Source organism: Canis lupus, chromosome 2 (genome assembly GCF_003254725.2).
Source record: "Canis lupus dingo isolate Sandy chromosome 2, ASM325472v2, whole genome shotgun sequence".
NCBI classification, from domain to species: domain Eukaryota; kingdom Metazoa; phylum Chordata; class Mammalia; order Carnivora; family Canidae; genus Canis; species Canis lupus.
This window is the reverse complement of record NC_064244.1, coordinates 47,304,665-47,318,947: the sequence shown is the minus strand read 5'-3', so window position 1 is coordinate 47,318,947 and position 14,283 is coordinate 47,304,665. Positions and strand designations below refer to the sequence as shown.

General features: G+C 32.6%; 1 protein-coding gene across 6 annotated transcripts in view; it reads right to left on the bottom strand.

Annotated features, from left to right (window-relative positions):
• The window catches only part of KIF2A (kinesin family member 2A), a 76,085-nt gene that overhangs the window by 10,591 nt on the left and 51,211 nt on the right, over window positions 1-14,283 (bottom strand). For 4 of the 6 annotated variants that reach the window (XM_025448131.3, XM_025448129.3, XM_025448130.3 and 1 more), the window contains 10 exons: window positions 13,933-14,095; window positions 11,292-11,382; window positions 11,112-11,175; window positions 10,463-10,554; window positions 9,962-10,104; window positions 9,383-9,587; window positions 8,521-8,631; window positions 6,659-6,726; window positions 3,616-3,729; window positions 2,569-2,719 (listed from right to left, as the gene is read on the bottom strand). In XM_025448131.3, the coding sequence (XP_025303916.1) occupies window positions 2,569-2,719; window positions 3,616-3,729; window positions 6,659-6,726; window positions 8,521-8,631; window positions 9,383-9,587; window positions 9,962-10,104; window positions 10,463-10,554; window positions 11,112-11,175; window positions 11,292-11,382; window positions 13,933-14,095 (1,202 nt within the window). The remainder of the gene's footprint in view (window positions 1-2,568; window positions 2,720-3,615; window positions 3,730-6,658; window positions 6,727-8,520; window positions 8,632-9,382; window positions 9,588-9,961; window positions 10,105-10,462; window positions 10,555-11,111; window positions 11,176-11,291; window positions 11,383-13,932; window positions 14,096-14,283) is intronic. The other 2 variants (XM_025448133.3, XM_025448134.3) reach the window with 1 other exon arrangement.

Sequence of the window (14,283 nt, the reverse complement as noted above, 5' to 3'; positions counted from 1 at the left end):
TCTCAACTCTTACTAAATATTAATTTCCGAATTACACCATACAATATGCTTGCCAGTTTTTACAGAAATCTTAATTGACAATTGACAACTTCACCTCATCAACAAAAAACCCACATACATAAATACAATATATTCTTAGTCCTACATCAAGTGAAAATTTTTCTAGCCTTGCTTTCTTTTTTGAGCTTCTTTCCCAACTCCAATATCTGATGATTTATATCTCTTCAAAATGTGGCTTTAGTAATGAGGTTTATTTAAAATTGTTTTATAAAATATGAGCCAAAAAAAGCAGTGTTTTAAACAAAATACACAAGTCTAAATGTATATACATATTTTGGTTAAATAGTCTAAGTAGACATTTGATTTCAATCAGTATACTACCAACCCTAAAAGTTTAAAATAATAAATAATAAAATAATCAAGTTGGCCAAAGAACTTTTTCTCTTCTCTTTGTGAAACAAGTATCTGTTTTCATATTAAGACATGCAGGCAGGTATTTCTCTTTCTCTCTCTTTCTCTCTCTCTCCCACCCTCTCTGATAAACACACTCAACCAACTTTACTCATTTGGTTGCCCACCTCCCTGTCAAGCCCAGAATATCTTCTTTAAGATATTTTTTAATTTTTCTTTTTTTTTTAATGATAGTCACAGAGAGAGAGAGAGAGAGAGAGAGAGAGAGGCAGAGACACAGGCAGAGGGAAAAGCAGGCTCCATGCACCGGGAGCCTGACGTGGGATTCGATCCCGGGTCTCCAGGATCGCACCCTGGGCCAAAGGCAGGCGCTAAACCGCTGCGCCACCCAGGTATCCCTTTTTGCTTTAAGATATTATGCAAGTTCCTATCACTTCTATGCAGTCTACCTAGAATACTTTTTTGTCTATACAACTATCTCTGGAATTCTAATGCTCTTTTTACCTTTTACTTTGTGTACTTCTGTTGGTTTTATCTGTAGGACATGTCTTCGATACTATCCCATTTTAATTCACCTTGTTAAGACTTAATATAATAAGAATATATACACATGTACCAGTAAACTTAACTAGATGCTAATGCTGAACCACCTCAAGATAGTTCCCTGGGAATGGAAAAATTCAAAGAAACTCACTCACTCTCAAATATGGAGACTACAAGAACTTATCATGTTATGCTTTAAGCCTCTGGATCGGTCCTAGCCAACTTCTTCAAATTAAAGTCCTACCAAGACCCAACCCAACAACAGAAGAATAAAAAAGAAAAGACCTGCTATAGAGGGGGGCTATCCTGTTTTTGTTTTCCACATTCTTAAGAGACACCATATCTAGGTACACTGCATGGTCTGTTTCAAGAATATAAAAAGCTGCTAGGGCAGCCCGGGTGGGTCAGCGGTTTGGCTCCCGCCTTTGGCCCAGGGTGTGATCCTGGAGACCCAGGATCAAGTCCCACGTTGGGCTCCCTGAATGGAGCCTGCTTCTCCCTCTGCCTGTGTCTCGCTCATGAATAAATACAGAAAATCTTTTAAAAAAACCCAAAAAACTGTTATACTGTCCTTCAAACTTTTGGAGACAGGAGAGATAGACTAGGGCAAGATCTCATTTTCAGTTTTTCATTTCCATGGTTCAAAGCTTAGAACTCTTACTTTTAACCAGGAGCCACAAGTTCCCTCACCTTTTAGAAAATCAGTTAAAAAGCAGAAATAATTATGGTATCTACCACATAGAGTTGTAAGGATTACATTAGGTAATAAGTAAAATGCTTAGCAAATACAAATTATGTAGTCAGCAACTAATAAATGCCATCTTTTATCATGAGAAAGTACTACTATGCAATTCTTACTGAGAAGAAAATGAGAAAACTACATGATATTTTAAAAAATGAAGTTATATATACTTTTACATCTGACATACAGAAAGAAATTTCCTCAATATGTTAAAGTAATTATGTGAAAACGTGTATTGTTGGTGCTTTTTTGGTTACTTCTTTAGACCTTGCTGTCCTTATACAATGGGTACATTAATATTTTTTGAGTAATTGGGAATTAAATTGTTAAATTATAAAATGTCACTAGCCATTTAAACACATAGAATTCAACTATATTTAACAAATGTTAGCATTTTGCCATGTTTGACATAGTTCGTGCATCCTTTTAATATATATGCATGTGTCCACAGTTAATTTTGTTTTTAAGCTATATGCATATTATATGCATAATTCCTAAACTTGTTTTTTTCCCTATATTACTTTTGAAACCCCCAAATTTTAATACTGATAGAAAATCTGGAAAATAGGGTCAGTAAATTTTTTAAAAGGCAAACAGTATCTATTTCAGGCTGGTGAGCCATATAGTTTTTGCCAACGCTTTTGTGCAAGAAAGCAGCTAGCCAATTCGTAAATGTATAAGCATGGACATAATTCAGTAAAACTTTATGTGTAAAAACAGATGGCTGGCCCATAGGCTGCAGTCTACTGATCTCTAATTAATTAATTAATTAATTTTTTTTCCCCTAATTTATATAGTACTTTTCAACTATTAAGTTCGGTGATGTATGAAATGTACTATAATCAAATAACTGTAATTATATAGTCACTCACATTTTGTTCACAAAGAAGTTTTAGATCATCTCTCTGAGGGGAACTCCCCACACCCCACTGTGCCTCTAAGTCATCAATCTGATTTGGTGGATGGTGCATAATTGGACGGACATCACCAGCAGCATTTGGATCCACAGTCAATTCTTTCACCCTATAAATACATGAGAGACACCTAAAATTAACAAGGACACAAAGGAACAAAAAACTACCACCCTATTCAATAAAAAGGCAATTCAACTGACATATTAAAATTGATGATGTCAGCTTTCCAGATCAAGTTCACCTGAAATCTGCATAAACACTAAAGGGAGATTTGGTGATTAACTTTCAGAATTTATTGAGGTAACTTTACAATTATTTCAAATATAATTATTGTTCCATAATAAATGACAATTAGCAAAGTATGTAAATTCAGTATTTCAAAGCAAAAAGTAATGGTTTTTGCAATTAAATCATATAAACAGAAGAATGCTAACAACTGCACTTAGAATAATAAATCGATTGTTGCCAAAATCACAGAACTTTTAATATACTTTGTAGATATTTAGTTGTTATAGTGTCTATTAAAATAGCTACCTGTGAAATCGTCATATTTCTAATATATAAAGATTATAAGTTATAAAGTTCTATTATTTAAAAAATGTTTATTATACTTCAATTTCCAAAGTGGGAGGGTACACATTATAAATCAAGAAGATTCCTGTTATTTCCTTGCAGACAAGGAAATTTATAAGAACATACAGAGTAACAGTAAACTTCTCATTTTAAACAAGATAGTTTACTTTTCAACCATAAATATGCAAAGATGACATCATCCTTAAAAATAAGGGGGAAAAGGAAGCCTGAATTCTAAATCAACATGTTAAAGCAAATAAATCAATAAAGTACACACAAATGATCATGCAGTACAATCATCACCTGCCAAATGAAATGAAAATGAAAAATAAAAAGGCTAATAAGTACAAAAGTATAAATGAAATATTTATATGTAACACAACTCAAAAGAAACTATGAAAATAAACATCTTATGCATATAAGGAAGTAGACCTGGTAATCGAAGGAGAAAAGTCGTCATATTCATAAGAAGGAGAGAGATCAGGGCGACTGCCACTACCCTGTGAGAAGGGAATGTCTGATGGACTAATTCCAAACTCCTTTACTCTGCAGCACCAAAACAGCAACAAATTAAAAGAAAATGCTCTTGTAAAGACAGTAATGCATATTTCAAGTTTTTATTTCATATTCAGTTTAATTTGTTCAGAAAAAGGTATCAACATTGTTGTGACTTACTGTATTTAGACTATTTTAATAATAATCAATTTTTAATTTCTCTGTCCTATTTGACTCCTTATTCCACAGTCCTTCTTTTCTGGTGTGTTTCCCCTTTTCTCATCCTCTCTGGAAGTTTAACTAGATGACCACCTATAATTGAAATGCTTCTTCTTGAACTACATGATTATTAATCAAATCTCCTTGTGTAGTCAGTATTACAAATATTTTGTTAACATTAATTAGCCCTCAATACTCTTGCAGTCTTTTAAAAAAGAACAGGAGTATTAAGTCCTAATGGCATCCGCTGTTTGTAATGAATTAACTTCTTCCCTATGCATCTAGAATAGTTTCATCCTTGATATAAAATGAGAAATCACTCAAATAATTTTATGTTTGGTTCAGATGAAGAACCCTGATTAAGAAAAATTTATTTAGCAATGGATTTTAAATTGCTTTTGTTAACAATTTATAGTCTCTAAATAGTTATATTTTCTCATGATATTATTTTTGCCATTTTGCAGATAAGAAATTGGTTCAGAGCAATAATGCATCTTACCCAAGGTCATTCAATGAGAATGTGGCATGCATAAGTGAGATACACCTAGCTTTGAGTACAAACATTATGTTACTTAAATATCCAATATACGGACCATCTGTTTTTCTCGTTACTTCTTTTAGATTTGATCTAAATGAAATTACTGTTTTGTTGGGTCATAAATAGTTATACAGATCAAACTAATAATTACATATAGATCAAACTAATATATTTCTTCTACTTACAATCTTTCTTTGATCTGTTGATAATGTCTGTTATCACAGGTTCAATACTATATTCAGCTGCCCTTCATTGTTCATAGTCACTTTGGAAAGCTTTTTTACCATACAGAGACTGACATAATCTAAATTTCTAACAGTGACATCATTCTTTTTACTCCCAGCTCCATTTAGAACTCTTTCAGAATCTCCTAATTTAGATACCCTAGTAGCCCCTAATAGGCTAATATTTTCTCTATTCCAAGCACTCTTGTCCAACTCAAACAGTAAATACTATATGCGGGAATTATATTCCTCAAATGAGTTATCAAGGGAGGTTGAAAATCTTTATTCCTAGAGATTTGGAAAGAAAAGACAGAATTATTTGTCCCAGATGGTTAGTCATGTTGCAGATGAATTACAATACATGATAATAAATTAAAACATTTACTTGGACCTAAATGAACTACAGGAATGGCCAGAGACAGCATTTTCACATTAGGCAGATTCCTTTGCAGTCAGAAGTCTGAAGACAAGGAGGGGCTATGTTTCTTTTAATTCTATAACATGGCAATCTTCTGCTATACTAAGCTGTTGCTCATCTCTCCCGTGAACAATTTGAAATAAGAAGCTTTTAAATTAATGACAAAAACACCACATACCAAAAGTGTTCATTATAAAAATGAGTTAAAAGTACCATAAATGTTTGCAACTCAGAGCCCTTAATTCAAAGTTTAAAGAGACTACATTTAGAAATAAAGTTCCATTATAGTTTTAAAGAAGTAATTTTAGTATCTTTTTACAAAATGTCAGTAGTAATAGTTTTTACTCTCATTAAAAAAAACTCTATCCAGTCGAAACAAATCAAATCACAAAAGAATAAAGGGCATGACCATTTATGTAAAGTTCAAACATAGCTACCTAATGTTGTTCAGAGATATAAGTCATGGGTAGTAAAACTATCTCTAAAAAGAGATGAAGAGAAAAACCAAAAAAATTATGCCACAGAAGTCAAGATAATGTCTATCTTGAAGGAGAGATTAATGAATTTGGACATGTTATTCAGGATTTATAATCAGGAGGGAATATAGGGAACTTTCAAGAGAGGTAGAAATGTTCTATTCCCCATCTGACAAAAGGAATTTTCACTGTATAAATACTTATTAGATGATTCACTTAAGTTTTTGGTACTTCTCTGTATTCATGTGTATTCCCTGCTTTAAAAAAAAGATAAAAATAAAATTTCCATAGTAATTAAAATATAGGACAAATATTTGTATTTAGCAAAATTAAGAGAATGTCCACAGTAAAAATGGAATACAAAGAGGAATTTGACCTCTAAATATTAAAATCACAAATGCAATATGTGATAATAGAAGTTTCAAATATATAGTCAAGTTTTTTAAAAACAAGAGCAATAGGAATAATTTATGGAACAAATATAAATATGTCCATCATACTCCAAAATTCCAAGGGCATTTCATGAATATAAGGAATGATTATTTTAAGTATATAACGCTAAATTTTGTCCTTTCATTTGTAATAACACCATTATCCATTAAAGTTTGTAACACCAGTATATGAATAATAAAATATAACTCAAACAATGCGAGAGAAATGTCTACCATTACTTATTCAAACTCTAGATTCCCCAAATACGACACTTAATATTACCAGAAATAATTTTTAACATACATATAAAACTACGTAAGAAATATAGACAGGTCCCCTCTAATTCACTCAGATTCTTAATAGGAAAAATGTGCATGATTCGAATGCAGTAAAAAAATATGAACTATATCTTGGTAAAACATAAAAATGTAATCAAGTTCTAGGATAGAAAGGCCAATTCTACTAACGGCCTAAATCTCTTTCCAAATTACATATTTCCATTTATTTTCAGAACTTGATCAAATGACTCTACATACCATCTTAATGAATAACATGCAAAATATTTTTAAAAACTGAAAGAAAAACATAATAAACTTATTCTATTAGATATTAAGTCAACCTTAATACTGTTCTACTCCCCTCAAATTTCAAACTGAATAACTACTTCACATACCTATTTGCATATCTTAATGTATTAAGAGTATTTTCACAGGATGCCATTCCTGGAGAGATTGTGGCAATCTAAAGGAGAAAAACACAAAGGTAAAGAAAATGTTATAAATGACGGACACAGTAATACCAACATATAGCTCATTAAGATCTAATCTTAAAATGGTTATTTAAGGTATTATGCTGAGTGAAGTAAGTCAGTCGGAGAAGGACAAACATTATATGTTCTCATTCATTTGGGGAATATAAATAATAGTGAAAGGGAATATAAGGGAAGGGAGAAGAAATGTGTGGGAAATATCAGAAAGGGAGACAGAACGTAAAGACTGCTAACTCTGGGAAACGAACTAGGGGTGGTAGAAGGGGAGGAGGGCGGGGGGTGGGAGTGAATGGGTGACGGGCACTGGGGGTTATTCTGTATGTTAGTAAATTGAACACCAATAAAAAATAAATTAAAAAAAATGGTTATTTAAAAAAAATTATAAAAAATAAATAAAATAATTTATTTATGATATCCAAATTCCAAGAAAATTTGCTATACCATACCAAAAATCAGATAATAATCATAAACCACATGAAATATAAGCAACTCTCTGAAAACAGCAGAAAAAGATTTAAATCAGAAAATGGAGGTCAAAACCTAGAAGGGAATAGCACTGAGTGCTCCCATTTTGTCTTCTCCATCCAGGTTTTCTTTTTTTTTTTGCCTAAGTGCAAGCCCTGCTGCTGTCACACAGGGCAACTAAAACTTCACTAGAAAATGAATTTCAGGGATCCCTGGGTGGCGCAGCGGTTTGGCGCCTGCCTTTGGCTCAGGGCGCGATCCTGGAGACCGGGGATCGAATCCCACATCGGGCTCCTGGTGCATGGAGCCTGCTTCTCCCTCTGCCTGTGTCTCTGCCTCTCTCTCTCTCTCTCTCTGTGACTATCATAAATAAATAAAAAAAAAAAATTAAAAAAAAAAAAAAGAAAAAAAAAAGAAAATGAATTTCACAGGGCACCTGGATGGCTCAGTTGGTTAATGCCTGCCTTTGGCTCAGGTCATGATCCCAGGGTCCTGGGATCAAGTTCTACATTGGGCTCCCAGCTCAGTGGGGAGTCGGCTTTTCCCCTCTTTCTCTCTGCCCCTCTCCCCTGCTTGCTTTCTCTCTCTCTCTTCCTCTCTCTCACAAATAAATAAATAAAATCCTTACCAAAAAAAAAGAAAACTGGAATTTCACTGTTTAAAGGACAAAATTTGAAAAGGAGAATTAAAGCAGCTAAAAGTAAGGTCTCCCAGAAGAGAGAGATAATCACGGAGGGAAGTAATCTTGACAACCAAAAACTCTACATATAAATTGCCCAACCTCTAGCTGACTCTTGAACCAAGCATACACAAGGCTTACGCTAAGCAATATAACTAACTCTTAAGAACTGGACAGTTTTTCCAATTTCAGTTACTGCCCAAAGCACGGGAGACCAAAGTTTGAAATAAGTTCACTTCCTGCTAAAACAACAAAAAATCGATAATCTTTAGAACATAAGAGAATCCAGAGGGGCTATAAGGTATTTATTCACAATGAAAATCATAAACCAGTATTACCAGATATACTAGGAAACCGAAAAGTGTGAACCATATTCAAGGAAAATAAAAATCAATGAAGACCAACCTCAAGTAGACTCAGATGTTGGAATTAGTAGAATGCATTATAACTGCAATATAATCCTCTCTATCAGATTGGTAGGGACCACATCTTAAGTATCACTGTATCTCTCACAATAGAAGGATTTAAATGATTGTTGTTAATGTACATTAGAATTTTTTCATATATATTTTGAGTTAATTCATTATCAGGGTTAAAACAAAACAAACAAACACAAACTTACCATGCAGGTACGAGAATTTTCACCTATGAATGAATCTCTTAACACCTGAGTGAGTTTACTTGCTCTGAAAGGAGTATGAGGTTTATTTCTACCTAAGGCTCTGATGCACTCCTGAAAATTAAGAAAGTAAGTTTCACAGGTTAGGCTACTAATAAAGAGTAATCTTAATTAATATACTTGAAAGGCCTTTTACCATAACCCTAACATTTAAGATCTGATCAGCTCTGGTAATCCTACTGACAGGTTTAGAACATAGTAAAGATGGAAATGGTCTCATAAATCCTAACTCAAGAAAATGAAACTAATAACAAGAACAACAACAAAGTATTTATTATTCCAAAAAATTCTTCAGGAGACTCTAACTAAATACTCTAGTATTTAGAAGTAAAAGGTAGAAGGATAAAAATCTAACTTTAAGCATTGCATCACAAAAGAAAAAACAATTATTTTCTTGTGTCCTGACAATCCTTTTTTTTTTTTCAAGCCAATGAAGGGATATAATACTGCCCCTCTATATTTCTGAAAGCCATTCTGCATTTCTATGGGACAGTATTTTTTGGCTAAGCTTTATGGTTCCTTGCCTTCCTCAAAAATAATATGGCTGATTAAAGCCCTGTGCAATCTCCTTAAGTAGGATTAGAATTTGTCTGCCAACTAACAGATCCCTTATTCACTCTAAAAAAAAATGATTATGTGTAAAGAAAATCTCTGGTACAATATAAACCTACAACTATAAACAAACAAATTTTGATAACATCTCTTACTTACTAGGTGTTACAGGTACTATCACTTTGTAGCTACTCTAAACAAAATTAAAGTCAAAAAGCAAAAGACTTTTCATAATTAAATACATGTCATTTACCTTGAGTGCTAAAAGGCTTTTATTAATTTCAGCACCTTCAAGCCTGGTTTGCCTGTCTGCACTGGAAGTATCGGCTCCTCGTTCATTTCCAGCCAAATCAATGAGAGAAAATTTGCCATGTAGTTTTCCTTTCCTTCTAAGAATAATCTGAAACACTGCATGGCTCCGAGATGAATGTGCATTTGCAGATGTTTGACCGGATGTTCTACAACATGATTAAAGATATTTTAGAGTAAAATAAAAAAAAACCTCAGTTTTTATGTTTTAAACCACAGTAGTTCATGAAAGAACCTGCAAAAAACCATCCAGCTCTCATCTTTTAAATACAAAAGGGACAATCTGACTTACAACACTTCAACACAGCCAGATTTATATACTTTAATCTGGCATACTTATAGTATATTTGTAGTACGATTATCTATATAGTAGATATCACTCAAAGTTAATGTTAAGTTTTTATGAACAAACTTTTACTACCAAGAGGTACTAAGTAACACCTTTGCTTTGTTTTAGATACTCAAATTACCTACAACTGATTAAGAAATTAAAATTTCCTTTCCCAATTAAGATGAAATTTACCTGCAACTGTTGCCTATATCAATGAGTTTCAGTACATCTTCAACACATTTGACCTCCCGTTCCTGTAATCCCACCACTTGAACCTGCTGTTTTCCATCTTCTAGCACTCTTAATTTTGTTTTCCTGTTTAGTAAGTCAAACACCTGTTTGAAAAAAAGCCAAATTAGAAAACTAGCTTTAAGGGGAAAAAAAAAACTTCAGTTCTGTAAAAATGAATCAGAATCCAAACATTATTTCAGAAAATTAGAATAATTAGAATAATGCTCAAAACTCAAGTTGAGAGTTTCAAAGGGAATTTTTAAAAATCTCAACAAAATGCTAACAAAAAATGTGAATAAAAATACATGCTGGCAATAGTTTTACAACATGAAAGTAGTTAATGCGACTGAACTTGTACACAACAATTGGTTAAAGTGTTAAATTTTATGTTATGCACATATTAAACCACAATTTAAACACCGCCCCCCCCAATCAGGGTTTTTTTTTTAAGTTTCCACTTACCTTCCCACTATAAATTTCAAAAAAGGTTGCATATACTTGAAGTTCTAACTTCTTATAATTTGGCTTCTTTAACATTAAAAAGACATCTCGAGCTGTCAAGAATTTCATATGGAGAAAATTCGTTAAGAATGTTACAAATACTATCTTTAAAAAGGATTTAGAGGAATCAGTTAATCTTTACCTAGAATAACAGTACAATAAAAATGAAGACTAAAGTAAACATTAATTTTACAAAAAATAGTAATAATTTATTTACATTAAGTATAGATGTCACTCTCATATTCAAAAGAAGAATGTTACTACTTATTCTTATAAATAACATAAAATTACAGGTGGTCATAGTAAGGTTATTCCTGTAACCAAACCAAAAAGAAGCTTTTCATCAGCTACTCAAAAAATACTGCTTCAAAACAAATACTAAGCTTCAATAATATGCCAGAATAAAATGACACAAATATAATCAAGATTTCTGTCCCAAAATCTTAATAAGCTCAATCCTTTTCAAGCAGTCTGACAACCTAAAATTGACATAATATGTTTAGCTTTATGATTATCCTTAAAGTCCTGAATAATATTTCCAAGTTTTATTTCAAAGACAACTGAGTAATATTCAAGAATATTATAAATGATATGCAGAAAAGACAGTTACCTGCTAATGCATAAATTCCTTTAGAACAATCTTGGTTCTTGCCTGAAAAGTCACCTCCCATAGTCTGTATGTTAAAAGGAAATAATAATAGACACTATTCAGCAATAAATCTTAAGAACATAGGTTTTAGAATTAAGCTATAAGGAAAATAGCAGGATATAACTGAAATGAATTACTTACATGAGTTTTTCCGCTTCCAGTCTGCCCATAAGCAAAGCATGTAGCCATTCCCCTTTCAAATATAGTTTCCACTAGTGGTCTAGCTGTAAATCTTAAAAATAAAATGCATTAGTCAGAATATCCGACCAATATTTAAATTAAAAATACAATATCAAGTTATTAATAAAACTCCTACCAAATTTTTAAACATATCAATGGGCTCAACTGTCAGACTACTATTGAGCCCATTGATATGTTTAAAATTTTTAAATAAACTTATTCTAAAATTGCTTAAAGCTCTTTAAAGCATAATTTCAAGGAATTCCATAATAAACGATGGTCACAATGGACCAAAAAATTAAAAATGACAGTAACTGAATGAAGACATTTATAAATAGAAGACACCATGAAAGTTTTAAAAAATAACAACAAAAGATCATAATATTAGGCAGATAAGGCTTATACAATGAAAAGCAAAAAAACCAACCAAACAAAAAACCCACAACACCAGGAGTAAAAGTTTTATTTATTTATTTATTTATTTTTAATTTTTATTTATTTATGATAGTCACACAGAGAGAGAGAGAGAGAGGCAGAGACACAGGCAGAGGGAGAAGCAGGCTCCATGCACCGGGAGCCCGACGCGGGACTCGATCCTGGGTCTCCAGGATCGTGCCTTGGGCCAAAGGCAGGCGCTAAACCGCTGCGCCACCCAGGGATCCCAGGAGTAAAAGTTTTAATAGAAACAAAATCAACAGTGATTACCTTAAGACCATTTACACAAGTAGCAAACTAACAGGATTTACTTGAATGTAGCTAAATAAATACAACAAATTATACTTAATAAGACAATGAGTTTAGAGTTGATAGTCTTAGTTAGGAGAAGGATGCCAAAATATTATAGTCTAGATTATTTTTCAAAATATCATAATCACGCTACAGTTAAAATTAAAAGGAGAGAAGGAATACTTCACTGAGTGGAGCGCTAAAAAGTGTAACAGGAAACAAATCTTTTTATGTACGCTTCAAAATAATGTACATGGAACACTGTACATAGTTATGATCTTTTTTAAGATTTTTATTTATTTATTCATGAGAGACAGAGAGAGGAGAGACAGAGAGAGAGAGAGAGCACAAGGCCTAACTCGTACTCCCTCAAAGCTAAACAAAGGAGACAGCATCAATATTGGTAAAGTTAAGAAGCAAGGTAAAACAGGGATCCCTGGGTGGCGCAGCGGTTTAGCGCCTGCCTTTGGCCCAGGCACCATCCTGGAGACCCAGGATCGAATCCCACATCGGGCTCCCGGTGCATGGAGCCTGCTTCTGCCTCTCTCTCTCTCTCTCTGTGACTATCATAAATAAATAAAAATTAAAAAAAAAAAAAGCAAGGTGAAACAATGTTTACTAGATCCTACATATTTATAGAAACATACCTTATAAAGTCAAACAGACATATTTTATGAAGCAGGAGTGGAAGCAGAATTGGGAGTAGGGGTGAAGAGAGGACTCCATGCTCAGAAAGGTAAAAAATATGCAATTTATACTTATAGTTCCCTTTTAAAACAAATTCTTCATAATACCATTTAGCGTTCACATATCCTTTAATTTTCTCCTCTTTCTTTACAACTGAACTCCCAGTTTATAAGGCTTAAGCCCAATGGAGTTGACTTCAATAATATTTCATTAATAAGTCTTCAATTCTTAGGGCTCTTATTAAAGCTTTAATTTTCTGTTTTCCAGCCATATTTATAACATGAAAGGGCAATGAAAAAGCATTCAAGTAATTGCCAAGAAAGTTCTAAGTAGATTAAAATAGCACTGCTGTTAGAACTGACCTATTATAATTAGAAGGAAATGTTTACAAACTGTGTATAAAAATCTAAATTTGGCATAAAACTTATAATAATAAGTTTGAGGTGTCTATAAGTTGAATATGTGAACATATAAAGAATTTCATGTACTAAAACTATTCCAATGCTTAAAGATGATAGAAATTAGACAAATGCAAGTAGGTTTTGTTTTTGTTTTTTTGTTTAAGGATTTTATTTATTTATTTATGAAAGGCACACAGAGAGAGGCAGAGACATAGGTCCCTGCAAGGAGCCCGATGTGGGACTCGATCCCAGGACTCCAGGATCATGCCCCTGAGCCAAAGACAGATGCTTAACCACTGAGCCACCCAGGCATCTTTACAAGTAGGTTTACAAAGGTTTTTCTTTTGCCTTAAGTGGTGGTAACGTGAAATAAAGATCTGAAAAAATTAAGAACTGATATATAATAAATATTCCCTTACTAGTAGAGATTCTTTACTATACAGAGATTATAAAGCAAAAGTAAAAGCCCCCTTCTAACCACATCACATTCCTAGAAATAAAGAAATGCCTACGTTTTTCAGAAATTTCCTGTCCACATATAAATATATATGTATATGTAAAATGTATGATACATATATAATTATTAATAAAAACTATGATTTAGAGGGAACATTAAAGGGAGTAAGTATTAATATTCATATTGTGCTTATTACATAACCTTTGCTCAAATTCAGAATAAAAAGCATACTGCACTTTTGGAGAGAGATGCCAACATTAAGGCAAGGTTCAGGGTAGTGATAAATACACAGTATATGAATAAAATTATTATTTAAAACAAATTTACCTACCTGTAAACCATTTCATTAGGAGCTGAGTCATCAAAGGCATAATCGAAACGAAATGTTTGGTTTTCTAGGTACCTTGTTAAATCTACTTTTTGTTTTGGTTCATGTACCATCACAACATCTTTACTGGGGATTGTGATTACATCAAGATCTTTCATTTGAGTTTCTAAAAGAATAAATAAAAAACAATGCTCAGTAATTTTCATAGCATTTGAATGTAATAAGTAATTTTTTAAAAATAAGAATTTTAGTACAAGTATTAAGCTCTATAAATATAAATATCTTATAAATATGCAATTCAAGAAGACATATTTCAACAACTAAGTAAAAAAAATCTATCAAAATTTCTGTGAA